The 26,816-nt window shown below is 38.0% G+C and overlaps 1 protein-coding gene across 8 annotated transcripts in view; it reads left to right on the forward strand.

Moving 5' to 3' along the window:
- The window catches only part of Osbpl3 (oxysterol binding protein like 3), a 204,426-nt gene that overhangs the window by 142,275 nt on the left and 35,335 nt on the right, over positions 1 to 26,816 (forward strand). For 5 of the 8 annotated variants that reach the window (XM_087206645.1, XM_087206642.1, XM_087206641.1 and 2 more), the window contains 6 exons: positions 7,350 to 7,480; positions 10,490 to 10,597; positions 17,713 to 17,847; positions 18,757 to 18,850; positions 22,441 to 22,691; positions 25,389 to 25,526. In XM_087206645.1, the coding sequence (XP_087062771.1) occupies positions 7,350 to 7,480; positions 10,490 to 10,597; positions 17,713 to 17,847; positions 18,757 to 18,850; positions 22,441 to 22,691; positions 25,389 to 25,526 (857 nt within the window). The remainder of the gene's footprint in view (positions 1 to 7,349; positions 7,481 to 10,489; positions 10,598 to 17,712; positions 17,848 to 18,756; positions 18,851 to 22,440; positions 22,692 to 25,388; positions 25,527 to 26,816) is intronic. The other 3 variants (XM_087206644.1, XM_087206643.1, XM_004839540.3) reach the window with 1 other exon arrangement.

A 26,816-nucleotide genomic window follows, 5' to 3' on the forward strand; every position in this document is an offset into this window, starting at 1 on the left:
TTTTATATTCTATACTGCTTGTGTAAGTTTTACCATGTGGAGAAACTGGGCAAAGGCATAGGTATGTGAGACTTTTTAATTTTGGTTTTGTGTTTTGGTTTTATTGTTGTTTTTATTTTGAGACAGGGTCTTATTTTTTGTTTGTTTGTTTGTTTGTTTGTTTTTTGATACCAGGGATCAGACTCAGGACCTTGCGCTTACGAGGCAGGCAGCGGCACTGGGGAGCTAAATCCTTGGCCCCAAGACAGGGTCTTGTTATGTAGTCCAGGCCAATTTGAAAGTCTGGGCTCCAACTTGCAGTCCTCCTGAGTGTAAGGATTATAGGCATGTATTACCACTCCTAGCTTCTGCACTGTTTTTGCAACTTCCTGTGAGTCTATAACAATTCCAAAATAAAAATTAGAAATAACCTAAATGTCCAAGAAAAGGAGATTGGAGTCTTTTAAAATGCAATATAATCATATCATAGAATACTCAGCATAATAATAATAATAATAGCTACCTTGTATTGAACAAAAGCCATCACATCAGGTATTGTTAAGTACCTTATATGCTTTGTTTCATTTAATTATAGCAGAAACTCATGAAGCTCAGGTAATACTGTAATCTGTTTCATATGTGAGAAAGTGAGGTTTAGAGAAGCTGGAGGACTTCTTGAGGGTCATATGGTTCCAAAGGAGCTGGCCTGAGACTTGAATACTGACCTGCTCAACTCTAGGGTCCACATTCCTTCCCTGGTATTAAACTGCCCTTACAGATGAGGTGGCCAGGATTCTTATTTATAGATATAGAAAACATCACATTGAATAGAATATAAGGTTACAAAGCAATATAAGTATAATCCCATTTTTGGGAAAAATAAATATATTTCTGGTATAAATGGGCACACTAAAAAGTCTAGAAAAATGTACACCAGTATTTTAGTGATAGAGGCTAGAGTTGTAAGTACTTACTATCTTGACTTATCTTTTTAAAAATTTTTATATATTATTTTTCTTAAAGAGGAAATAGATTAAAAGGCTTTACGTGGAAAGGTAGTGTTTGAGGAGGGAGGAAAGAAGACATTTCCACTACTGCCTTCTTCTCTCCATGCCATATTTTCCTTCCTTCATATTGTTGATTTCTTCAGGTTTCTCTGCCCTTACCACATAAATCTAAAACATGTTAGTTATGAGATTGGTTATAAGGAAGCTATTTTATGCTTTTTACAGATTTCTCCTTCTGACTTTTTATTTTAGTCACCATTAGAATTTCTCAGTGTTTTGCAGTTCAGTAGTGTAATCTTGTATTTAATGTGAGACACTACCTGGCTCACCCCTTGAAAGCTCTTGAAATACCCCTTCGAGTATTCTTTAGTATTCAAAGAATCGGTTATAATTAGAGCATTTTACGTATTAGGGAAAGCAATTCCTATAAAACTCCATTACTTTTTAATAATATGCACTGTTTTGTTTTGTTTTGTTTTTCTATGAGAAGACAGTTTCTCCCTGCCAAAGGGAGAAGCACTGCCTTCACCCATATTGCAAAAGCTGCTTACTCGGTGGGGCAGTTGCTGTCCTGTTGAGTGGACCTATCGATCCAGTCCTCCTGCGGAGGTCTGTAACTCAATGAAGGTCTATAATGGGCTCCCAGCCAGCTCTTCTGCCTTTGGGGCTTTATGAAATCAGCTGGCTGCAGCCATGCCACATATCTGTGTGAAGCCAAGTGTCCAAGTGTGCTTATTTATTCAAGAGCAGCCTGAGCCCCCTGGGCTTACGGACAGTGGCTTCCACAGGGAGCCTGAGGAGCTGTGTTGTGCTTCTAATAGTTGTAAATACTCTTGCAGAGTCTAAAAGAGCTCCCTATCACCCCTTCAAGGTTTCTGTCTTACACAGATGCTATTTTAGAGGCCCGGCGGAATAATGACAGCTTTCAGGTTTGCCCCAAGTCCTGTGACCTTGTGTGCTTTCACACTGCCACATTTGGAACACAAAGCATTTTGACCTTTCTTCCCGTGTAAGCCTGGTTTTGTTTCTGGCAGTGCCTGTGGTACTGTTTTGACTGTATCACTATGCTGTTGACTATAATTTTGAAGCAGCTGAACTAAAGGCAAGAACTCCATTGATGGACCTTAAACTTATTAAATGCGTCTGAATTGTCTTCATTTTTCAGATCAAGTGGTGAGCAACCAACATAACCTATCCTAGTTTTAAAAAGTCCTTGTTCTATATGATAGACTATAAACTTGATTTTTATGGCATACATTGAACCGATTCTTGTGGTTCATGTTTCTGGCTTTGTGCATGTGTTGATACCCATATAAGCAAACAGAACAAAATATGTTAATCCTCGAAGTAATATTTTTTATTTTATATATTAGCCTTTAAATTTCCCAAAATGTATATTAGAACATTTTATCCATAAACTACTTGAAAATCAAAATAAGAATTTCATGATTTAAAATATTTGGAAAACACTGCTGACTATTGGTTCCCTTTGGATTTATACAAAGTACTGCAGACGGTAAAGTCTCTGAGAAGTTCTGCAGCAGACAAACCTATTAGCTGTACGTGAGTGAGTTTTTAGTGTTATTTGAGAAGCTCCCCACTGACCCCCAAACCCCACCAGCTAGTAACATCCTGGGACTAAAGTCCCTAAAAATATTCTTCAGGAAATATTGTAAATAATAAGCCTCTTTTGGAGCTAACCCCTCTGTTACTGACTAGCTGGGGCCTTGACTTCTCTGGCCAACCCTCTAGCTGTCAGTTGCCTCCTCTGTCAAATGTCCTACAGTAGCTGTCCTGACTCCTTTGGTTCTCAAATTCTATCCTTATCTTCTATGATTGTTTTACACTGAACAGAGAAAATTTGTACTGTGTCTTATTGTTACAAGAAGGTTTTATGAGAACATTTCCTGTTAGCAGCAGAAATAGAAATGACCCATGGTGGTGAGCAGATTTAGGGTGGGAAAGCAAGCAGTAGGATGGCAGGAGCATCAGGGATGGAAGGGATGAGTATCACCAAATGACGTGGATATTCACATCCTGCCTTGGGAGGGAAGCAAATGAAGTTTTAGGAATACTTTATAAATAGGTGGAGGAAATCATTATTTACAAATATAAAAGCTAAAAGTAGAATAAAATTAAATTACATATTAACTTATTTTGTTCCTGCAGTCTTTTTCTTGAGTTTTAATGTTGAGTGGTCATTTTCTAAACTGTTTTGAGCTTACAGAAGCTTTGAATCAAAAGCCAATTATGTCACAGTGATACCACTTTCATAGATTAAAAACTAAAAGACGTATTGACCTAAGGAAAAGCCACATCATATATTTTTCATAAATTATAATTTAGTATAAGTGTGCTGAGCAATTAAGCTCATGTACATTATCAATAAATAAGTAAGACCATTTAGTACAATTACCTAATGTATCAAAATCAATTTGGATGGTATTTGGGTTCAGAATATTTTAAAACCATGAGTATTCTATAAAGTTTGAAACTGAAAGGAAGCAGATTACAGAAAAATCACATCATCCCAGATATTTTAGGCACTTAATATTTTAAAGATAATTTACACAAAATATAGTTTCCATTAAAAAGAAGGAAAAAAAAGAAGGAAAAAACGAGCCCAACTGTGTCGATAATATGTTTTCTCCTTGCTTTCTTAAAGCACTCCTGAGATGCAAGCATCATTCACACACACACACACACACACACACACACACACACACACACAGGTGTGGAAACCTGTATCCACAATGTAAATGGCCACTAAGCCATAGAGGGAGGCAGGGTTTAAGTTCACATTTGTCTTATTACAGAGTGACTTTCTCCGGTGCCACACAGCCTTTGGAGAGGTGGTACCCATGGCATTCATAACTACTTTCCTCAAAATCTTCCTTCCTAATGCTGAGAAACTGCTCAAAATGGAAGAGATTAAGTAAATCTCAGGTGCACAAGAGTGTAATTATCCTTCAGCATCCGCTTCTGCTATCTAAACATGCTGTGTATTGTGGTCTCTTCATCCTAATTCAATAAAAGTAGAACATGGGAGTCTGTAGCAGTGGGAAAGGCAGTGATCGTCAAGAGTTAGTTGTGTGCTTTTCATTTTCCATCTTGTGGGTGCAGCTTAATGGTTCTTAGAGTCAAAAGTTCCCCTCTGTTGCACTCACTTAGTGCAGCGAGGGCATCTGAGAAATGGCCAGGAACAGTCTGGGAAAGATGAGTAAACAGATCCCATAATTGCCTTCTGATATATGAATATATGAAAGAGAAAGTAGTCACTGCTTTAGGGGACAGCCAGAACATGGAGAAGTGTGGACTGAAAGACAATTTGGAGGGACATTGGAGACGTAGAAGAGTTGGTCAAGCTATCGGGCAGGTGGCTGTGATGATCTTTGAGGTTCTTTGTAGCTCTATGCATCCCAGACGTTTTGAATGGCTTTATTATCAAGCATCCATACATATAATACTCTCATTTGGATCTTCTGTTTTTTAACTTTTTATTTATTTCTGATAAACTTAGAATCAAGACCAAAATAAGTAAGAAGATACTCTGTCATAGAGACTAGTGCTGAACTTTGGGATCCTGTGCATTTAACAATTAATGTAAATATGATCTCCTATAACCAGCCTCTTGTCACAGTTCTGGGTGTGCTGGGTCACTAGGTGGCTGTGATGATTACTTTAATGTCTTCTGAGAGGGCCTGAGCTGTCATGTGAGGGATTTAGTGCATGAGGTTCCCCTTTATCAGATGATTGAGGAATTTTTCACCTTACCATAAAGTAATGACTGTATGTATGTTTTTGTGTTTATTTTGTTCCCACCACAGTCTTAGCTGTACATTTTGAATCAAATAGTGCATATTTTGCCAATTTAAGTAGAAATTTTCTAGTTTGGTTGAAAGCTTTGCCGTACAGCAGGGCATCTGAAAGCCAGAGGAATCAATCTGGGAAAGTGGTAGCCAGCTGAGAGCCATGTTTATTTTATTTGAAGAATAAATGCAACGGTAAAGAGATAGTTCCCCCAGGGACCCACTGAGATGGTTGTGGGTATCCTGTGTGTGTGTGAGGTGGGTGGCAGATGTCTAATGGGACATAAAATGCAGTGGGCTAACTGCATGGTTCATTGCTTTCCTCCAGAGGAAGCTCTTCTATGGCTCAGTAAACTGTAGCCAGTCCCTCATTTGCAGACTATCCTGTATGCCATTATTTACACATGCTTTTGTTGCATGTCCTGGCAAGAGACTAAAGAATCCTTCTACAGCTGTTGCCAATTTCAAGAGATTGTAGTCACCATCATGTTCATCCTCACGTATTTCTATCATTATCACTGTTACTATTGCAGTAACATTTATTATTCATTACATGCCTTGCATTGGGTTAAGTGCTTTACCTGCATTATCTCACTCAATCCTTCTAACAATCTACAAAGTGAGTGCTATGAGGAAACTGGGATTCAGGCACTCATGTACTTGTCCAGGGTCACAGAGTGAATAAATGATGGACCCTTCTCTTCTGTTGACAGAAGCAGTACTCGTGTGTGTGTGTGTACAAATAGCTTATTTGTATTAGGACATTGTGAAGATGCTCTAAGTCCATTACTAAATGTCACAACCTCAGTCAAGTTCAATGACAAGATATAGAGAGGCTCAGTTGTCCTCTTTGTTGCTACATGAAGGAAGTATATCACTAATGCATATTTAGTTTCTGTGTCACTAAATAGGTCACTCTTGGATAACAATACCCCTGAAAATGCAAGCCTCTGGAATTCAATGATATGCCAGGTCATTTGAGAAGATGTCTCAGTCGCTTCCCTCTTTCTGCCCTTCTGAAGCAGAAAGATTGAAAAAATAATATTCAAATGTGATATCCATAGTCCTTATTTCCTCATGCCTTGGAAGTAACTTATATACAGTATTATGTGATCAAAACTGGACGGATTTTTGTTCCATGTGTTAATGTTGTTTTAAAACTTCAGTTCAGATACATGAGTGCCTAGAGGTGCTAAGCTCTCATTGGATCTGCATACTCACTAAAGTGAGAGAGTAGCTGAATGCCAAGACTGGAGGTGGAGGATTCTGGTCCTGCAGATGGGAGGGTTAACAAGGTAGAGGGGAGGTGACACCTGATTTCAAAAGCTTCAAACTTACAGAAAACTTGTGGGAACAGTATAGGATTCCCATATACTCCTTACCCAGTTCATCATTTTCAATATTTTCCTATGTTTATTTTATCACTGTCTTATACACACACACATACAACATGCACACACAAACACACTTTTATTTTTCCATTTGAGAGTAGGAGTCATACATCATATATATTTATGGCTTTATACTTTCTGGAAGTATATGTTTCCTGAAAATAGATATAACCTGTTACATGATTGCAGTGTAGTTATCTAATTTAGGAAATGTGGCATTGAAACAATATTGTTATCTCTTCTTCTGAATTCAAATGTCAATTTCTCAGGAGTATCTTTTAATACCATTTTTTCTCTAGAGCACAGAATCTAGTCCACAATCATAAAATGCATTTCAATTTTCTGCCTGTTTAACCACTTTTAATTGGGAATAGTTCCTAAGCTTTTTATTTCCTTTTATAAAATTGATACTTTTGAAGAATACAGGGCATTTTTGTAAAGAGGATGTTTGGTTGTCTGTTGTTTCCCCATGATCAAATCCAGATGTACGTCCTCGGCTGTCATTCAATCAGGAGGATAGTGTATCTTTTTCCAGGGTACTGAACCCAGAGGCACAGTATCCACCTGACTCTCACTTATAATTAATTTTGATCAGCTGGTTAAAGAGCTGCGTAGTTTTTTGTGGCATTACCATTTTCCCTCTGATAACTGGTAAGCCTTGTTCTTAACTACTTACTGTCTTGGGGATACAAACAAAAATAAATGCTGATTGTTGAGTATCCATAAAACATAAAATCATGAACTGTTAAAGTGGGAAGGTGCCTTAGAATTGGCAAATGTGTGTATATGTATATAAATTTGAATAGACTTGAAAACCACTCTTAAGTCCCCAGCAAAACTGAGAAGAAAGTAAACGCCCTGCACGCTAGGCACAGCCTCCCCCATATAAGCATCTCACACCAGAGTGGCACTCCTTACAGTTGAGGAACCAGCACTGATATGTCATTATCACCCAGCACCTGTAGTTTATATTTTGCTTCACTCTTGATGTTGTGTATTTATTGCAAATGTGTTTTTAAAAACTCAATGTAGAATATATATTTGCTGAACTCAAAATATTTGGGGCTGTTACTCTGTTAAATTCTTTCATGAGAAATACTCTGATTTTGTTTTAAATTTTGTCTCTTCTTTTGGTCCCTCTTACAATGATTATATCTTTATAGTTTACTTCGCTTTAAGGTCAGCTTTTAATGCCGTATCGACGGAGAGAGAGAGACTGAAGCAGCTGATGGAGCAGGACGCCTCCTCCTCCCCTTCTGCTCAGACCGTTGGTCTGAAGCACGCTCTGTCATCCGTGAGTTACATATCTGTGTTGGAGAAATGACTGCAAATGTGTCCACTGCTTATATTTTCCATTTTCATGATTTTTCATGGTTGGGTTGAAAATTCAAGAGAAAACCAGACAAATTATCCAAATTATATTCTAACCTTTCATCAGATCTGCTTATTCCAAATAAGAAAACTTAGCCTACCCCAAGTCTTAATAACAATATTTTATTATGTGTTGGATTCTTTATGTTTGGTTTCCTCCAATTTGTCTGAATTTTTCTGTTTCTATAAAGCTCTACTGTATGTGTGTGTCCTACAGATGTGTTTGTTAATGCTTACAAAATCTGACAGTCTGGCAGAGATTTTTGGATGTGGGATACCACAAGTTTAGATTGACTCAGCGAATGACAGGTGGCAGAAGGAAATTTCCAATCTATCCTCTTATCTTCTCTCCTGCAAAGCACTGATCCTTCTTACCGCTCTTTCAAAGACATAGAAGTTATTTCATTTTATTAAATAGCACAAAGCACTTGGCTTCTCACCCCTGTGGGCACAGAGATGCATCATGCAGAAGTGTCTGTCAGGTAGTCATTGTGCCTTCACAGCCACATGGAAATCATTGTCAGGGCCTCAGATGTTTGCCGTAAGCCACCCTGTCACTCACTCACTCTCTGCTCTTTTGCAGTTCATTCCTCAGAATAGTTGTGCTGTGTGATTGATGTCTCATGTCCTAACCCTATCTAAATAGCTGAAGTTGTCTGCAGATTCATCCTTTACCTAGCAAGAAGCTAGAAACTGTTGAAATAGCATGCTTGTTTTGCTTTTGCTCTTTGCTCGAAAGTCCTGCTTTTCTATGTATGAAATGTGCACATATGAAACTACCATCTGAAGCGGTACTGAATTTTCTATTTTAGGTCAGGTAAGGGCGATGAATTTTAGGATCTTGTTACCAAAAGCCACTATGGGTATGAAAACATCTATATTTTTGCTTATCATGTTGCTGAGAGAAGTCATGCTCATGATAAAATATTAATGATATATCCTTTATAATTTTTAAAGTATGTTCACTCAGTTGACAATTTGAAGTATATATCTTTGAAAGAAAAATTAGAAACGTTGGTTTACTCCACATATAGAGTCTTCATGTCAGAGATAGAAATGTCAGAGATAGAAAAATACCCTTTTGGATTATAGTGAGGAGCCAGCCACATACTAAATTGCTGCTTAACAGTATGTTTTGTTTTTTTTAATAAGTTTTTTACTCAACAGGTATAGCAGTTCTTATTGTTTCCATTAGGTAGCTTTTAGTGAGTTTGGGAGGTACCGCTGATGGGCTCTGCAAAGTTTCTCCCTAGTGGTCCTCCCTCTCCCTGCCCTCATACACCTCTCGGAGGCCTGGCCTCATCTCATTAATCTCCTTGTGTGGCCATTGAGACTCATTTGACCAAAGTGTTCTTTGCCTTTGCTTTAAGGAATTCACTCTCACCCATGTTCATGATTTTGAAAACTTAAAGCAGAAAGATCCTTTCTTTCCTTTTTAGTTTGGACTCCTGATTCAGTTCAAGCTTTGTTTGTTTTAAAAATAAATTTTTTAGAATCATCTCAGAGCTATCAGAGTGGATATGCTGAGGCTGTGTGTTACCACCTTGGTATGTCTCTTTCTTGCTTCTACCTAAGGCTTACAGAAGAACTTTCTAAAATAACATGTTTTACAGGCTAGGCTAAGATCCCAGCTACTGTACCAGTGACACAGTGGCCAGGATGAGCTGGGTACCGCACAGAGAGTGTTGTATGTGGCTGTATGAGTTCAGTATTTCTTAAAGGATCCTCAAGGATTTTAGAATACCCAGTACCTTCTGTGGATACTGAAAAATGCAGGCAGAATCCTTGTTGGTGATTCAGGCAGTGGGTAAGGCAGTAGTGCATCGCTCTGGGCTCTCAGAAGGTGAGCCCTGCAGACCCTGCTGGATGGGAAAGGCTCTGAGCTTCTTTGAAGAGATTCAGGAAGGCAGGAAGGATGCATCTGAATTAAATTACCTCGGGAGCAGATTATGGGAGTGTTGGGAGTGATCAGGAGAATTTGTCCCCTTCCAAAGCCAGACCGTTTGGAGGACAGTTGGTCATGCAGTGCACAGGAATATCAGGAAGAAGGAAACATCTTCCTTTAGCCTTAAGCGGGTTCTTCCTAGTTGAGAGGTTGAGATAAGAATGGGGCCTGCTCAGGGGGAAATAAAAGAGGTTTGGTTGGTCTCAGATAGGATCACAGCTCACATCCACCCATTCCCAAGGCCACAGTCTGGTCCTTAAGCCCTTACGCGCAGGTAAGTGAGGTTGGCTTATTAAAAAAAAGAAAAAAGAAAAAGAAATTGTCTTAGTCCTAAAATATAATCAACATCTATATTAGAAAAAAGTAAAATTGACTTTTCACAAAGTTCTGCTTCCCAGCACCCTTCCTAAGATCCAGTTTAGCTGGTGTGATAATTTCTTTGTTTTTTTTTTTTTGGTACCGGGGATCGAACTCGGGACCTTGTGCTTTCAAGGCAGGTGGCAGAACCACTGAGCTAGATCCCCTGCCCATAGCTGCTGTGATAATTAAATCACATTTAAATGGGTTTGATCACAAGGTAGGAGCAGCATCTTTTCAAGAATGAGAAGAGCTTGGAATTATTGTCGGCTAGGGGTGGGTGGCCAAAGAAACCAAAGACTCTTGGTCAGAAGAGGGAGATGCTATGAGGCTACCAGTTTTAATGAAGCTGGTGATGGTTGTGACTTCCTTCTGTCACCCTTACTAACTCTCCTTCTACCTCTGGAGATGAGATTGGCAATAGAGCATTATTTCCAGAGTCCCCGTGTTTCCTCTGTGGGTCTCAGATGCGCCTCCTGCTGGAGAGCTCCTGGAGCAACCCCAGAAGTGCCTCTTGGGCCCCCAACACCCAGAGCTTCCTCAGCTCTCAGAGTTCCTCCGGGTCCCCTGCTGTCCTTCCCTGAAACATCCACTTATTAACGGAGCACCATTATTTTTAACATGTTCCAGGCCATAGCGCAAAACACAGATCTTAAAGAACGCTTACGCAGAATCCATGCTGAATCTCTGCTCCTCGACCCGCCTGCTGTTGCCAAGTTGGGTGACAATCTGGCAGAGGTGGGTAGGTTTCTCATCTGGCAACATCTCTGTGACCACCACCACCTCACATGATGTGCTCTGTCCAGTCGCATGGTCTCCCTGCTTCACCCTCCTGAATGGTGTTTGCGTTTCCACTGTCTCCCCTGGGTGCTGGCACAGCTGGGTGCTGCCACAGCTGGTGCATGGACTGGGCTCTCAGGATTTAAATTACTTCCATGAGAATATTTGCTAAGCACAGTTTCAAGCTGCTTTTTTTCCCAGTGTCTTCCTTTTGTATTTCTTCACCTTATTTCCCCCCTCCGCATCCTTACTCCTTTTACTAGAATTAATGAAATAGGAACTAGAGAGAGACATTTTCTCCTGTCATTTCTCAAGAAACCTAAGTTTCTCTGACCTGTCATATCCAGTTCCTTGCCAGCTTTCTTTACTCACTCCATAAAAACTATGCTGTATTTCTTTGCTGCTCTTTTCTCCAACTTCCCTTCCTGTGATTATTTTCTTCTCTTACAGAACAGTGTTACACTTTGAGGGAAAAAGTGTTGCTTTACAATTGAAATCTCTTGGACAATAAACAGATCCAAACTGTCACCTGCAGAATTTAACATCTTAATATTATGGTAGTCTTCCTTTTCTGACCTGGACAAAGCATGGGCCCTCTTTTGAATCTGCACACTCACTTGAAGTAGGGCCCAGTCACAGCCATGACCAGCCATCACTCAGGGTTGTCTGCTGCTTAATGCCATGGTGATCTCTGGTTACATGCTTATTCCCAGATGGTACTTACCTCATACTTAGTATATCCTATAAATTACATTTATACATTTAATGAGTAGTTAGATAAGTTTTATTTGTCTTTGTGAGTTTGTGCTCCATATATATACTTGGGCCCATTTGTGTTTTGGAATAGAAAACAAAATCCCAGATATTTACAAATAGATATTTTTAGACTGATCTCAAAATTAATGTACCAGAAAGCTTAAATGCCATAAGTTGTCCTTGCAGAGTAGCAACCTCAAAGTCACACCTTCCAAAACAGCCTTCTTGAGTCTCTAATCAATGTCTCATTTATTTCCTCTTCCAGAGATTTTTGTTTCCTATGATTTATCCTTTTTTTCACTGAGTGACTGAGGCTTACTTTCCCAGCAAGGGAAAAGCCATTATTGTTGTCAGGAAATAAGTGGAAATTCCACAGAAGTGGAAATGCCCACCCAGACTGAAAACTTAAGTCCAGTTTATTTTTCATAGGTAACTCTCAGCTACCTCAAATGCTGCTCTGTTGGGGACTGGCAGCCCCTAACACTGGAGTCAGCCCAGGGGCTCTGTTTTTAGGACCTTTCACTGTCTTTGTTACTTTATGTTACTTCTTTTATATGTACAGTTTACCCCTTTTCCTGTCTAACTTTCTCCCACAACCTATCAGTCCCTCCCTGTTTCATATTCCTGAATGTGAAAATTTAATATTATTAGGTGATCAGTTCTTTATTTCGTATATTTTAGATTCCAAATGAAAGGCCAGGTGGCTTTTGGCGTTAATACCCTTTTACATTTAAAGTCCATTTAAGAGACTAAAAAGGGCCTAAAAGAAAAGGGAACTTAATTCTCTTAAGTGCCTATCTGCTTGCTGTATTTCTTGTGCACTGGGATGCATTATCTCTCAAATTCCTAATCTTTACTCTATGAAATAGGCAATAGTACTTTCATTTTAGAAAAAAGGAAAGTAAAGCCCAGAGCAGTTAAATAACTAACCTCCCCACACATACAACTTACAAGAGACAAAGCTGAGATTTAAATCCTTATCCAATGAGGGCAAAACACATGTTTTCTCAGTAGCTCCTTAGTGCTATATAAGGAGGAAAGACATGCTGAGCCAGAAAATAAGTCACTGAAGCTCCACTACTTAAAATAAGGTGGGGATGCTGTAGAAATGAGGCATAAAAACTATCCTAGGCATCAACACCATTTTATATATAAAAGAAATAAATATATTGATGAGAATGGCATAAAAAACCAATGGGAAAGAAAGGGATTTTCCAATAAATTAGATCAGTGCAGCTCAGAGCAATTTGGAAAGAAGTGTAAATCTTTCTATTGAATGCCAAAATGAACCACCAGTCAATTTGAGTTAAATATAAAAGTGCAGACTAAAAAATATTGAATATTTATCAAGCTTCTGAAGTCGAGAGGATTTCCTAAATTGAGGAGTAATAAGGAATTGCTAAAGAAACACTAAGTCTATTATTTTAGGGGGAAATGGTGTGTGTCAAAAAGTAAAAATAATAGACCAAGAAAAATATTTTCATTGAAAATGACAGACTTTCATAAAAAATGAGAAATTAGAGACAGCTAAATGGATGCACATTGAGGCGATACTCTTAAGTGAAATAAATAGGACACACATGTGTAAATACCGAATAGTTTCTCTGGTGTGAGAAACTGAAACTGTAAATAAGGACTAAAATGTATAATAGGTAATATGAAATAGGAAGAAAAGGGGCAAAGGGGAAGCAAGTGGGAGGGGTAGGGGTAGGGGAAAGGAAAGAAGGGAATGGAATTAATATGAGAAAATGGAAAAATAGGAACAAAATCTTTGTAAATAGGGAGGACTGGAGGGGTTGAAGGGAGGGCTGGGCAAGGGTGAAAAATAAGAACCAAGAGAGACTATGTAAAGGGGCAAATTTCCAATGATGAATGTCATTATATTATATACCTAAAATGTACCAATGATTAGAATGAATAATCGATAATGCAAAATACGAAGAAAATGTCCAAAGGGGTAGGGGAAGTGGGAGGAGCAGGGGAAAGGAAAGAAGGGAAAGGAAAAATGCTGAGAAATGGAAAAAATGGAAATAAAGTCTTTTTAAATAGGGAAGGGAGGGCTAGGAATGGGGAAAAAATAAGAACCAAGATGCACTATGTAAAGGTACAATTCCCAATGAGAAATGTAATTGTGTTGTATACCTACACTGTACCAATAAAAGAATTTAATAAAAAAAAAAGAAAATGACAGGCTTAGATAATGCAAAATCAGTGGCAATGTTTTTGGAACTTAAGCAGTGAACAAATAAGACATCATCAAGTAAATGGAAAAAGGATGTAATTCACACACACACATGCAAATAATTGTGGAATTTTGGTTTTTTATTTCTTATTTTTTAGTTCAGGTATGCATCACTTTAATTAGTAGGATATGTTCTCAGCAATACCACATTGTTGACTGACATTATATAGTATGCGTATACAAACCTAGATAGTATAACTACTACACACCCAGGCCAAGTGGAACACACACCTAGGCTATGTGCTATTACCTGTTTTTTCAGTGTTTTATTGTTTTGTTTTTATTTTTTATATTTTCTTGCTAAAAAGTAAGGCACGCGTTAAGCTAGGCCTACACACAATCAGTATTATCAGTAGCACTGTCTTCCATCTCTGCATCTTGTCCCACTAGAAGGTCCTCAGTTCAAAAACAAATGGCTCTGTCAGCTCCTGTGACAACAGTGCCTTCTTCTGAATCCCTCAGCCTGTCACTGATTGATAGTTGATTATTATTATTTTTTGATACATATGTAGGGCTACATTCTAAAATAATGATATAGTAAATACATAATCCAGTAACATAGTCACATATTACCATTATTAGGTATTATGTACTGTACATAATTATATGTGGCTATACTTTTATATGACTGGCAAGTGCTGTGGATTTGTTTATACCAGCATCACCACAAACATGAGTCAAGCCTTGCAGTGTCATTTTTTACAGCTATGACATCAGTAGAGGACAGGAATTTTTCAGATTTGTTATAAACTCATGGGACCCTTTGACAGACATAGCATTATATAGTACATGATTGTATTTACAGATTCACAGGAAGGTACAAAGGAATGAAAAAGGAAGTCCCATGTGGCCCTGGCCCAGCCTCTCCCAACATTAAAACTCTGGCTTGTTTTTTTTTTAAAAAAGAAAGAACTGTTCAGCTTAATAAAAATTAAAACAATTACATCAGCACAAAGCTTCTTTTAAATTATGGCATTCATTGCCCTTAAAATAAGGATGAAAAGGAAAAGTTTTCTTGTTAATGCATTTAAGTAATATATATATATATATTGCTTTAAACATTTTTAATAATTCTACTTCTGAAAATTGATCCTAAGAAATAACAAGATACAAGCAAAGACATACTTACAAACATGTCTGCAAACCTGGAAACACCCTTAACTTCCAATTCAGGGAATCATTACTCGAGGGTATATACATATAATAAAATATCTTAGTAATTAAATTTCATTGTCTCAGGGACATTTTAATGGCCTGGAAGATGTCCCCAATATGTTAAGTTAATGTAGCAGAAAATCTGCAGGTTGTATATTACTTTGATCAGTTTTTCAAGGAAAAAGCCCTGAAAACTCCCAAAACCATATGCCAATATTTTAACACAAAAATTATACCAATAAATTAGTAAGGGTGATGGGACCATCTAGGGTGATAGGACTTTAAGCAATATTTACTTAGATTTTTATGTATTTTCTGTTTTGAATATGCTGTGTTATTCTCAGAGGACATGTTAATATTGAAAAATATTTTGGGTGCTGTATTTGAGAAAAGTTCATAAAATTATGTATATATATGAATAGTATGATTACAATTATCTCAAAACAAATCACAACTAAATGTACCAACTCCCCACCATAAATGTAATCATTATGTACTGCAAACATGTACCAAAAAAAAGAATAGAAATGTGTCTAGGTGTCTTTAGCAGTTTTCTTACTGTGATGGGATTATAATTCCCTTCCTTCGCTGTTTAACTTTTTGAAATATAAACAATAGATAAACTGAATTACAAAGAGCAAGGGGAAATAGTTGGATTGAATTATGTTAATATTTTAATAAATAACATCCTGAGTTGTTCAAGAACTTCTAAGGGTTGGGGGCTGCTGCAATCCTGGCAGATGTTCAGTCCTAATTGGTAGGAAGTTGCCAGAGTGGTGGAACACCAGAAGAGGGCAAGGGATATGATAATGAGTTGTAAATCCCTAACCAAAAATACAAAATCTGAAATGCTCCAGAATCCAAAACTGATTGAGCACCATTGCAGTGCCACAAGTGAAAAATTCCACATCTGACCTCAAGTGACAGGTCTCGGTTTAAATTGAAGTGCACTAAAAATATTGAATAAAATTATCTCCAGGTTATGTGTGCAAGATACAGTATATGTGAAACATAAATGAATTTCATGTTTAGACGTCAGTCCCATTATGTACATTCAAATATTCCAAAGTCCCCAAAAGTGAGAAATCTGAAACACATCTGATCCCAACCAAGCATTTCAGAAAAGGGATACTCAGCCTGTGTTATTTTCAATGTTGATCAGCCAGGAAATCCTCCTGACCCATCAGCCTAGGAGGAGGAAGATAGAAAGCAGGAGTATATCATGATGAATTAATGAGTAACACAAATAAATAAGTCATTAGCATCTCACTTGGCAGGGCACACTAGAGACCCAGGAAGAGTCCATTATCTCTAAGGAGTGTTAAAGGAGCTCAGCTAGTCATTACTGTGTCTTCAAACTCAGTAGCTCTGTGACTGCCTCTTTGGAAGACAGATACTGTTCCTTTAAAATGACAGCTGTGATAGTTATTTATAGATTCTACAGTGATCTTTTTGTTAGAATAGAGAAGAAGCTGGCTTCTCAGAAAACTGCATGGATATTAAGATGAGTGATCTCTAAACCAATACCTTGGACAGATACCTTATTTAGGAAAACTCCAAGAGAAAAGGATAGATATTTCCATGTGTCCCCAGTGTGAAAATTCATAAAGGGACCTCTTGCCCTTTTATTAACTGTGAAAGTATACTGAAGCCTCCTGTCCTAACATCCCCTCCTTGGGCATAATTAATATTTGAAGCAGAGCAATGTTCTCTGAACTTGTAAAACCCTGGGTATCATCTGCCTTAGTGTCTGCTCCCCAGGTTATTCGGGACTTGTTCATCAGGTATATAATGACATAGACATAGCTCCTTGCCCAATGTAGTGAAAACTGTGAGCAGTTCAGGTGCTTGGGGGAATGAATGATGTTTCCCCTCTGAGGCCAAGGAGTCAAATCATCTTGTCCTAAATCTGTTCTTTTCTCTCAAGGTCTGGGTCAGATGTCACCAAACTAGACCCCCCTCATCAGACACAAACAAGCTCACTTTCATCTTAGCTTTTGTAGCCCTTGTCTCTTCATGGTCTTGGTCTGATGTGTGTTGGGGGTGTTTTCCACACCACCCTTTCAGACCAAAGCCTTTTCTTCCTCTTTAACATATTTCTGCATGGCCAGCTGAGGACTGTATACAAATGAGTTGCTTAATGTATTAAGTTGAGTTGAACTTTTACTTGCAAATAGAATAGAAAGCAAACTAGCTGAGTGTTCAGGTCCTTCTGTTTGTAGCACACGTCTAGACTTTGTGGGTGAAGAATGGAGGGCCATGTGCGATGACAATAGAGTGATGATCTGTTGTTTGTGTAGAGAATTATACTGCAGATGGGGAGTTTCCTTCCCTTGAAGAGCCATTGTAGGTGGAAAGAGACAAACAGAATCCATCTCACTTATCCATGAATAATGAATGATCTGCCACCAGGGGCACTTCTGGACAAAATCGTACTGTTTATTTGTCAAGGGACACCTCAAAAGTAGCATATTGGCCTTTGAGAGTGCATAGGAGCAGAAGAAAGCTGTGCTGCATGGAGCCAGCCATGGAAGGATGTGCATTCAGCACAATTCTGAGGAAATTTCAGGATGAAAAGAAGTGTCCTGCAGTGGTACAGAATAAGAGGATATGATTCAGAGAATGTTGGAATTTTCCCCCTTAGTTGGAAAAGACTGACCTGGACAGCTGTTTTTGGCTTAAGATCTATGGCATGTGTCTAAGCAGTGCTAGTACCTGTAAGTGAAGTGTCTATTTGGGGGAGAACTTCACTTTTCATTTTGTTTTGTGTGAGGCTTATTCTCAACTTTGGCCCTGACCTCTGCTTTGTTTGCATGGGACTGTGACCCTGTATATTAAGCAACTAAAACATTTGGGTTTTTTCTTTATCTCACGAGACTGTTTGTAAATATATGCATTTTTGGTTTTGTTCTTAATATAGGAAAACTCCAGAGATGAAAATCGAGCTCTGGTCCATCAGCTTTCCAATGAAAGCAGGCTCTCTATCACTGACTCCCTTTCGGAATTTTTTGATGCACAGGAAGTACTGTTGTCTCCAAGCTCTTCAGAAAATGAGGTTTGAGCACTATTTTCCATTAGATGCCTTGACAATCACTTTTGTATCTTTGTTGATTAACCTGTTCAGTAAAGATTTATATGTAGAGACACACGATTCATAGCCCCTTTTCCACCATGAAATTCTGAGTATTCTCTGTTGAATCATACACAAAAAGCACAAAATAATTTGATAGGCTAGAAGAAAAAAGTTATAAATGTAGAGAATGTTAGACACCTCTTCATTTCTGTTATTGTGTTACATTTTCTTTACAGATTAATAAGTGTGATTTCTATTTAGTAATGTAATATTTCCATTATAGGGAAAGCAAATAGCATTCTGTGTATTTTTAATCATGTTAGTTTTATGATACAATTTTATATTATTATAATAATGTGGTTATTATAGTATTAATTTACAGAATACAGTATTGCTTTAAATTGATACATAAAAATCATACTTTCTGGAATAGGCAAATACCATAGTTAACATTCTTGTGGGTAAATGTGTACTAATAAATGTGCTCCTTAAATATAGAAGTGGTAACATTGTTGACTATTAATCCCATAGAAAATTTTTTTCATAAATACTTCAAAGATAAATTATAACTCCTACACAAATACCAACAAATTCTGAAAATGAAATATGAATTAGTAAGAATTTTTATGACAACAAAAATGTTCAGTTTATTTGCTATTTTACTGTTAGTGCTAACCAAGAACTTATGATTATTTAATAACAGTTGTTTTGCTATGAGCACTGCCTAGGCAGATTGGTATATGGGCCTCTATGAAAAATAGCACGTAAAAGTCTTTCTATTGCTTTGTGAAGTGGAGTTCAACACATTTGATCATTTGGAGTAAGGGATTTATGAAAATTTGATTATTGTTTAGTCTTACTCTAATGTATATTATTTCTTCTTTCCCATAGATTTCTGATGACGATTCATATGTCAGTGACATAAGTGATAACCTTTCCTTAGACAATCTTAGTAATGATTTAGATAATGAAAGACAAACCTTGGGTAAGATTTATATTATTTGATCTTTGAAAGCTTGCATCTTCTTAGAATCCTAATAAGTAAATCTAGCAAATACTACATGGGAAAATTAACATGGTCCCCACCTCCAGGATTTTATAATCTAGATAAGGAAACAGCACCTACATGTGAAAGATAGATTTATTCAAATCAATTCGTCTGCTTATAAAATTTTTGTTTTATACAGGGAGAGCATGCCTGTTTTCACATACATATCAAAAAAAATGAAACAGCTATCCCTTAGGCAGCAAACATTCTCTCTCCAGGCATATTAGATTTGCCTTTAGGTATCTAAGGGTTTTTATAATTTAAGAATTTGACAGCACATATAATAAAGGTTCTCTTCTAAGTGGTAATTTAGCTTCAGATTATTCAGAATTATACACTTCTACCTCCCCTCAAGGTATCCTAAGATGTCTCTTTATTACTGCCTCATCCCAAGAGGGAAAACAATGACTAAGAAAGGTTTTTATAATGCTAGTTTGAACTGTGGAGTACCTGGAGTATCTGGCTATTCTCAAAGAGCTCTGATTTATGGAGGGGCTCTTAAAAGAATCTGCCCAATGGGACAGTTCTCTTCATGGGTCCTTGTAGCATCCAGTGTTTCCAGTCTTAATACTTAGTGTACCCTGGGTTCTATAATTAGTCTGTGCTACTCAAAGCACTACCTATTTTCACATCTTCATGGAGGACAAGGACTGTGTCAGGTATGTTCAATGGCACTTCGGTTTTTCTCAGCTCAGTGAGTATATGTGAACTATGATGATGAATTGTTGTCGAAACACTAAAGAGCTGCTTCTTCGGGGACCACAATATAGAAAGAAGGCAAGTAGGCAAATTTCTCATCATCTGGCAGCACACCTGCTAGCAGTAGATACTTGTCATTCTCTGTATTCTGCTCGAAATGTTTCTGCAGAGATGAACCCCTTGGTGGAAAAGTCTAAGGACCAGTGAGTTTAAAGTCGAAGGCTAATAATACCGGAGTAAGTTCATGTGCTCCTTGTTTTTTCTAGGAAAACAAGGAAGCAAATTAAAAAAAGAAATGAGGAAACACCACTTACTCCATTGGCAAACAGCACATGCTCTAATATGGTGCTCCCACCTGTAGATGAGAAAGAAGAAAAATGCTTAAGTCCTCCAACTCCTGGAGGCCTTAGAGAGGGAGCCAAAGGGAGCACAGAGTGAATGGGGGTTTAGAGGCTGAAGCAGGGCAGAGAGGACACAATCCAGAACCCAAGGCTATGGCTGTCCTCACTTGACAGCAGCCAGGAAAAGCATAGAAGGAGTTAGGGTTGATTCTCTCTAATTTATCCCATAGCCGTTTTGCTGGAATGCTGACCTGTGTTGCCTAGCTAAAACAAACTGGGCAGAATCAAGTTTTCTTCTTTGTCTGTATTTGAACATGAGGAATGGCTGTTCCCCAGTTCTTCAAAGACACTGGATAAGGAATAGTTGACTTGTCAGTATTTTGAAGAGATGGATATAGAAATAATCTTTATGTCCTATAAATTTAACCAACAGAAGGAAATAAGACAGAATCAAGTCTTGGTCTGTTGTTACACTAGAATTTCTCAGACCTTATAATAAACATGGGGTGTTTAGAATATTAAGTTTCTTTCCCCCCAAAAAATCACTGGCTACATGTTAGGCTCTGTCACTGTGTTGGGTGCTGTGGAGAGGACAAGTGGCTAAAATTATGGATTCAGGGACTTCCTTGGTTAACCAGCTCCAGGTCTACCACTCACTGATTGTGAGTGCTAAGACAGGTTACTTCTGTACCTCATTTTCTTCAACTGTAAAATGGGGGAAATAATATTCTTTATACCTCAAAAGGTAGTTGTAAAAAACAAATGAGAAGAGTACATGTAAAATGCTTAGACTGACCATCACAGAGTAAAAAGCAAAATGTGTAAGCCATTAGTAGTATTGGTATCGTGGGGAGTACCATTGTTCCAAAATTTAAATTTGTGTAGTCAAAGAAAATACTATGAAACTCCCCAGAAAGCTGCTTTTAAAAACTACTGCCATTTGCAACTACTTCCTTATTTCAGATTTTTCTCATATAAGCAATTAAAACAAATACAAATATTAATCCCAATTTCATATTTTTCTGTTCATCAAAGCAGTTTTGTTATCCAGATTGGTTTTATAATGAGTAAATGTTACATGTTTATGTTTAACAACCAAAAAGATACACTGGGGCAATATTTGAACATAGAAACAGGATGGGAAAGGAATTTCAGAGCATTCCAACTGATAGATTTGTATATCTAAAATGTAAAAGTTTCATTCACCAAAACCCTCCATGGACCATGTTTAAAGGTAAATACCAAATGAGGATTAAATTGTAAAGCAAATATAAAAACAAAAGATCATGGCTTTAATAGATATATAGAAGACAAACAAATCAGCCAAGAAGAAATGCTCATAAAAGTATTCTAAACCATAATAGAAAGTTTTTAAATGTAAGTTAAAACAAAGGGATAACATTATCTACCTAATAAGTTGATAAAAATTAAAAATAAATAGTGCCAAGCCTGGAAAGGCCTCAAGATGAATATTCACATCTACTGCCAGTAAATGAGAAAATTGGTACAGCTTTTTGGAAGAGCATTCTGATCATATGAGTCAAAAGTCTAAAAACATTTATAATCTCTGATGTAGTAATCCCACTTTGGTATATGCTAAGAAAATAATCAGAGGTCCAGGAAAATATTTAAGTATGTGAAACATTCACTACTGGTTTTTTTTTTGGTTGGTTGGTTTTGTTTTGTTTACATCATAATAAAACATTGAAACAACTCTGATGGTCTTTAACAGTGGACAAATGATTCACTAAATTATGGCATATCTATAAGTACAGTATTTTTACAATCATTTAAAATGATATTTTAGAAGAATTTAAAATAATGTGAGAAAATACTCCTGTTAGCTAAATAAGCTGAACATGGAACTAACTATATATATATCGTGAGCTATATGGATGGAGAAAACACTAAGTAAAGATGTTTTAAAATATAAATGCTAAAAGAATTTAAGGAAAAAATAAAATATAAATGCTATTTTGAGATGAGTGACTATTATGTCCTGTATTATTCTATGATAAACAATTGTTTTTATTAGAATTTGAAGTGATTTATTTTAAAAAGTTTGTAAGTTTTTGTGTCATCTGCTATAGGGATAGAAACCCAATTTCTAGTTTTACTCTAAGCATATATAAGCCTCAAGGAGCTAGCTTTTAAGAACTTAAGAGCCTCCCTATGAATAAATTCCATGAATTTAATGTGTGCAGTTTTTGGTTTTTTGTTTATTTTGTGGTGCTGGGGATTGAAACCATGCCCTGGCACATCCTTCCCATAGGCTCTCCCAGTGAGCTTCATGCTAAGCCCTAGCTTTTGGTATTTAATTGCCCAGAATTCTTTTCCTTACTTTTCGGCTTTCAGTCGTACTCTGGGTAAATGAGTTCCATAGTAAAATGAGGACTTGCCAGGTAAGGTTTAATTCAAAGAGTTGTTACTTAAGTAATAGAATAAAATGAAAAGGTTGCTAGAGACAGCCAGGTCTTTGCCTCTCAGGGCCTCTTCTTGAGCGTGATGGGCGAGTGAGGTCCAAGAGAAGGACGTGCCTGCCCGCACCGGGTCCCAACACCAGCAACATCAGCCTGTGGAACATCCTTCGCAACAACATCGGGAAGGATCTGTCCAAGGTGGCCATGCCGGTGGAGTTGAACGAGCCCCTGAACATGCTGCAGCGGCTCTGTGAGGAGCTGGAGTACAGCGAGCTCCTGGACAAGGCAGCACGGATCCCTAACCCTCTGGAAAGGATGGTGAGGACTCAGCCTGCCTGCTGCCTTGCTGTCCAGCCTGTCTCCTACCCTGAGCCATTCTTCTGGGTCCTTCAGAGCCAAGATAGGTAGAGCTCCTGTGCTGTCTGACCCTCTCAGAGCCACCTGGTTCCCCTCCGCCGGCTGTACAGTCACCCCCTCAGGATCCACTCTTGTGCCAGAGGTGCCAGAGAGGGTTCTGCTCTGTGGTTTTGTGCTTCCTTCTGCAGAACCTTCTGTCTGATGGTTCTGACAGGCTTGGTTGGAAAACATAGCTTTAGGGCTCTCAGTATATTTATTTTTACAACCCTGAGTGGACAGAATTTAATTTCTTCAGCTGTTTTTCTCATCCAGAGTAAATGTACCTTGAGAATGTTTTTGTTTATTTCTGAAATTATCCCATCACTTCCTAGGTTTTCAGAAAATACTGTTCATAGAAGAGGTTTTTACATCAAAAAGATTTTTTTTTGCATTCATATTTTATAGAGTTTTTTTAAAAGTTTCTTAAGTTTTTAGTTTTAAGGGTTTTTTTTTTTATTTGAAACTGTTGAAAATTTTGATTGTGAAAACTGTTCTTTTGGCTTCCCATATGTGACTGGAAAAGGCCTTGTCTGGGTGGGTTGCTGGGTCTTCAGTGTCCCCCAAGTGTGAACTCTCCCCTGGCATTTGCTGATTGGCTAAGTTGGAATTGAGGCACACCCCCTCCCCCTTTATAGACCTAGTGCCCCAACACCTTCCCACTAGTAGAGGATTCAGTCTTTTCTAAATTCAATGCATTCATAGTTTTAACCCTCATGAAAACTTCATTACTTCAGTGGTTTGAAGATTAAAGGGAAATTTAAGTCAGTGGCCAAAAGAAAATGTTCATCCTTATTCCTTCTGCTCTGGGCTTCCCCCATCAAACAGACTTTCTTTTTCCCTTGATGCTAGTGATGATAAGGACAGGATAGAAAAAATAAGCTCTCTCTCTGTGTGTGTGTGTGTGTGTGTGTGTGTGTGTGTATTAATCTTTGTTACTTTCCTCCAGATAATTTCTGCTGTAAAAATGGAGGCAAATAGCTTTTAAGTCCAGTGTTAAAAGTCAACTTTTGTGGACAGCTTTATTTTCTTTAAAGAAAATGATTGGCTTTGATGATGAAAGTATTCTTGAAGATGGTTGGCATGCATGACATTGAGCAGAAGTTTGAGGAAAAGCTTCACATCCCCAGCGCAACCACTAAGCAGAAGCTTTGACCGAGGCTTCCTTTCTGTTCTGAGGGTCACCAGATTCCCCTGCATGTCACCATTCCTCTGTCGTGTCACCAGCCTACAAGGAGGTCCTTCATTTTGCCTGCCCCTGCAATGTCTTCTTCCTGTAGCATTTATTAAGAAGAAAAGAACAGAAACCTGGGTTTTAAGAACACAGGCAGTCACAGATGGGACTCACATGAGGATGGTGAATTGATATATATATATATATATAAAATATAATGATATATATGTCATCTATACATAATATATATAAAATTATATATATATATTAAATTTCTTTCTGGTGCTGGGGACGGAACCCAGGACCTGCTCATGCTAGTTAAGCACTCTACCACAGAGCTATACCCCTGTCCATGAACTGATTTTTATAAATGATCCAGGAGTTCTGGAGCAATCTACAGTGTGAAGTGGAAAGGTGACCCATTATAAAGAGCACCCAAACATTTTGGAAAAGTCTAATAAGGAAAATGATGTGGATAGTGAACATTTATGAAAGGAACTTACCCTTTCTTCAGTGTAAGAATCTTCAAGAAATGTGCTGGGAAGAAGAAATGTTGAGATCATTACTCAACAGTAGAAAGGAAATTTTGCTGCTACTACTTAGGTTTAACTTTTTTGGCCAAGAAGAGATAAGAAAAGGTAATGTGTTTCTTTGATGCCTGAAGAGGGAACTGATAAAAATCTAGGAATCCTCATAGTGAGAACCATTGAAGGATTTTGTTCATTTCATGTTCACATATAATCCCCCCCCCTTTTTTCTTTGATGCTTAATTTTTCTTCTAGAAAAGCAGAACTTTAATGCCACTGTATCCTATGTTTGTTTCCCAGACTTAGGAAATGACTGTCACAGATTTTCTTTGGTCACATGAGTTTTTAGGTTTCAACAGTATCAAACTGTGCCTAGGGCTGGGGATTTAGCTCAGTGGTTTTGCCTTCTGCTGAGCAAGTCCAAGGACCTGAGTTCGATCCCCAGTACCAAAAAAAAAAAACTGTGACTAACCAAATTTATGATGCTTATTCTTGAATTTGTGAGGGGAAGTTTGGCTTCTTTTTATACTCTCTCCACTCTTCCCTGAAACCATGATATCAGAATTTCCAGTTAATGTCAAGCTTGAAGGTACTGACTCAACAGGGTAGTCTGTTTTATAAATGGCACCATCTTAAGCACATCTCCCATCCTTTAGGCATCAAAGTAAGTGGACAATTTTAAAATGTTTGGTTTTGTTTCTAGGCCAAAATGAACATTATGTGAACCTACAACTTTAAACCAACATTGACTCCGTTGGCTTTAAACAAACATTGATTCATTTGTCTTTAAACCAAAGACAAATCTTTGGTTTCCTGCAATAAACCATAGAGAGAAAAATTGAAGTTTTATTTCATTTCTTTGTGAAAAACAGATTTCTTGATGACCTAGAAGTAACCGAGTTCTTTTCTTTCCCTCCTTAGGTGTATGTGGCAGCCTTTGCCATATCCGCATATGCGTCCAGCTACTACCGAGCTGGGAGCAAGCCATTTAATCCAGTCCTTGGAGAAACGTACGAGTGTTTTCGAGAGGACAAGGGCTTCCAGTTTTTCGCAGAACAGGTGATTGTACACCACTTTTTGGGGGGAGTTGCTTATGCCTATCTTTCACTGGCTTCAAAGCAATTAAGATAATTACAGTGCTTTGAAACATAAAGGCAGGGATCCATTTCCCTCCCACTGAAACCCAACTACTATCCATAGTCACAAAATGGTGAATAATTCTCAGCACTCATTTTGCTAAGTACGTTAACAGTATCCTTTCTCTGTAAAATCATTAGCAAAGGAATTATCCAAGGGTGGAGTGCTTGTCCCATTTGTCACTCAGAGGTTGGAAGTGTGCCCCTAAGTATGGGCATTGTCATCCCAGAGCCTGACTGCCCCTCAGAATGGGCAGCACCACATCCATCCATTGTTCTTAATTTTGGCTTAAAAGAATCATTCATTTGTGTATTTATTCATTCAATCAACAGGTTATTTTTAAAATGTATACCATGTGGGCAGTATTGTTCTGGGTGCTAAAATGCCACAGTGGGGTAGGAGGCTAGGGAACCTGACTGGGATCCCTGTCGTCTTCGCATGGAAGGACACACATACTTCATACAAATGGGGCTTGAGGTTCTGTAGGCTCTTTCCACCTAAGAATAAGCACGGAATAATGTTCAAGAGTTAAACACCCTATGTTCGATCTCAGCTGTACCTCTTGATAGGTGCATAAGCTAGGGCAAGTCACTTAGCTTCTATGTGCTATGGTTTCCTCTTTAACATGGGGGTAATGGTCATTATATGTGCTTCACATGCCTTGTGATGATTAAATGAGACCAATACAGTCTGATACATGAATTGTAAATGTTCTGTGTGTGTTTTCTGACATTGTCAATGTGTGACAACACGGTGTGCAATAGTGGAATGTTGGGAACCTTGAACATATCTGTGATGAAGAATAATTGCAGTTAGAGTGCACACATTCAGAAAGTACAAATGAACCCTTCTTTGTCTTATTTAGCAGCAACTGAGCATGTTCTTCTTTAGTATATCCCTGAGTGTCACCTGAGGGCCACTAAACATCATTGATTAGCTACATTTCTCTCCCCAATTCTTAGAAAACTGAGGAAAAAGAGGGAGGATGGGTTGCCAAAATATTCTTTCCCTTCCAGTTGCCCTGCTCTGCTCTTTCTCACTGTATCTGCCTTATGAGGACCAGAAGAGAAGGGTGACATGGCCCAGAGACTTAACTAAATGATGAGCAGTGTTTGGAATGTGAAGAAAATGAATATACAATAACCTCAAGGCACATTTTCAGTATCTTCCTAGTTAGGAACTAAAATAAGAAAGCAAATACTGACTTGTACT

Source organism: Heterocephalus glaber, unplaced genomic scaffold (assembly GCF_053883595.1).
Source record: "Heterocephalus glaber isolate CG9 unplaced genomic scaffold, H.glaber_assembly_v1.0 deba00000676, whole genome shotgun sequence".
NCBI classification, from domain to species: Eukaryota; Metazoa; Chordata; class Mammalia; order Rodentia; family Bathyergidae; genus Heterocephalus; species Heterocephalus glaber.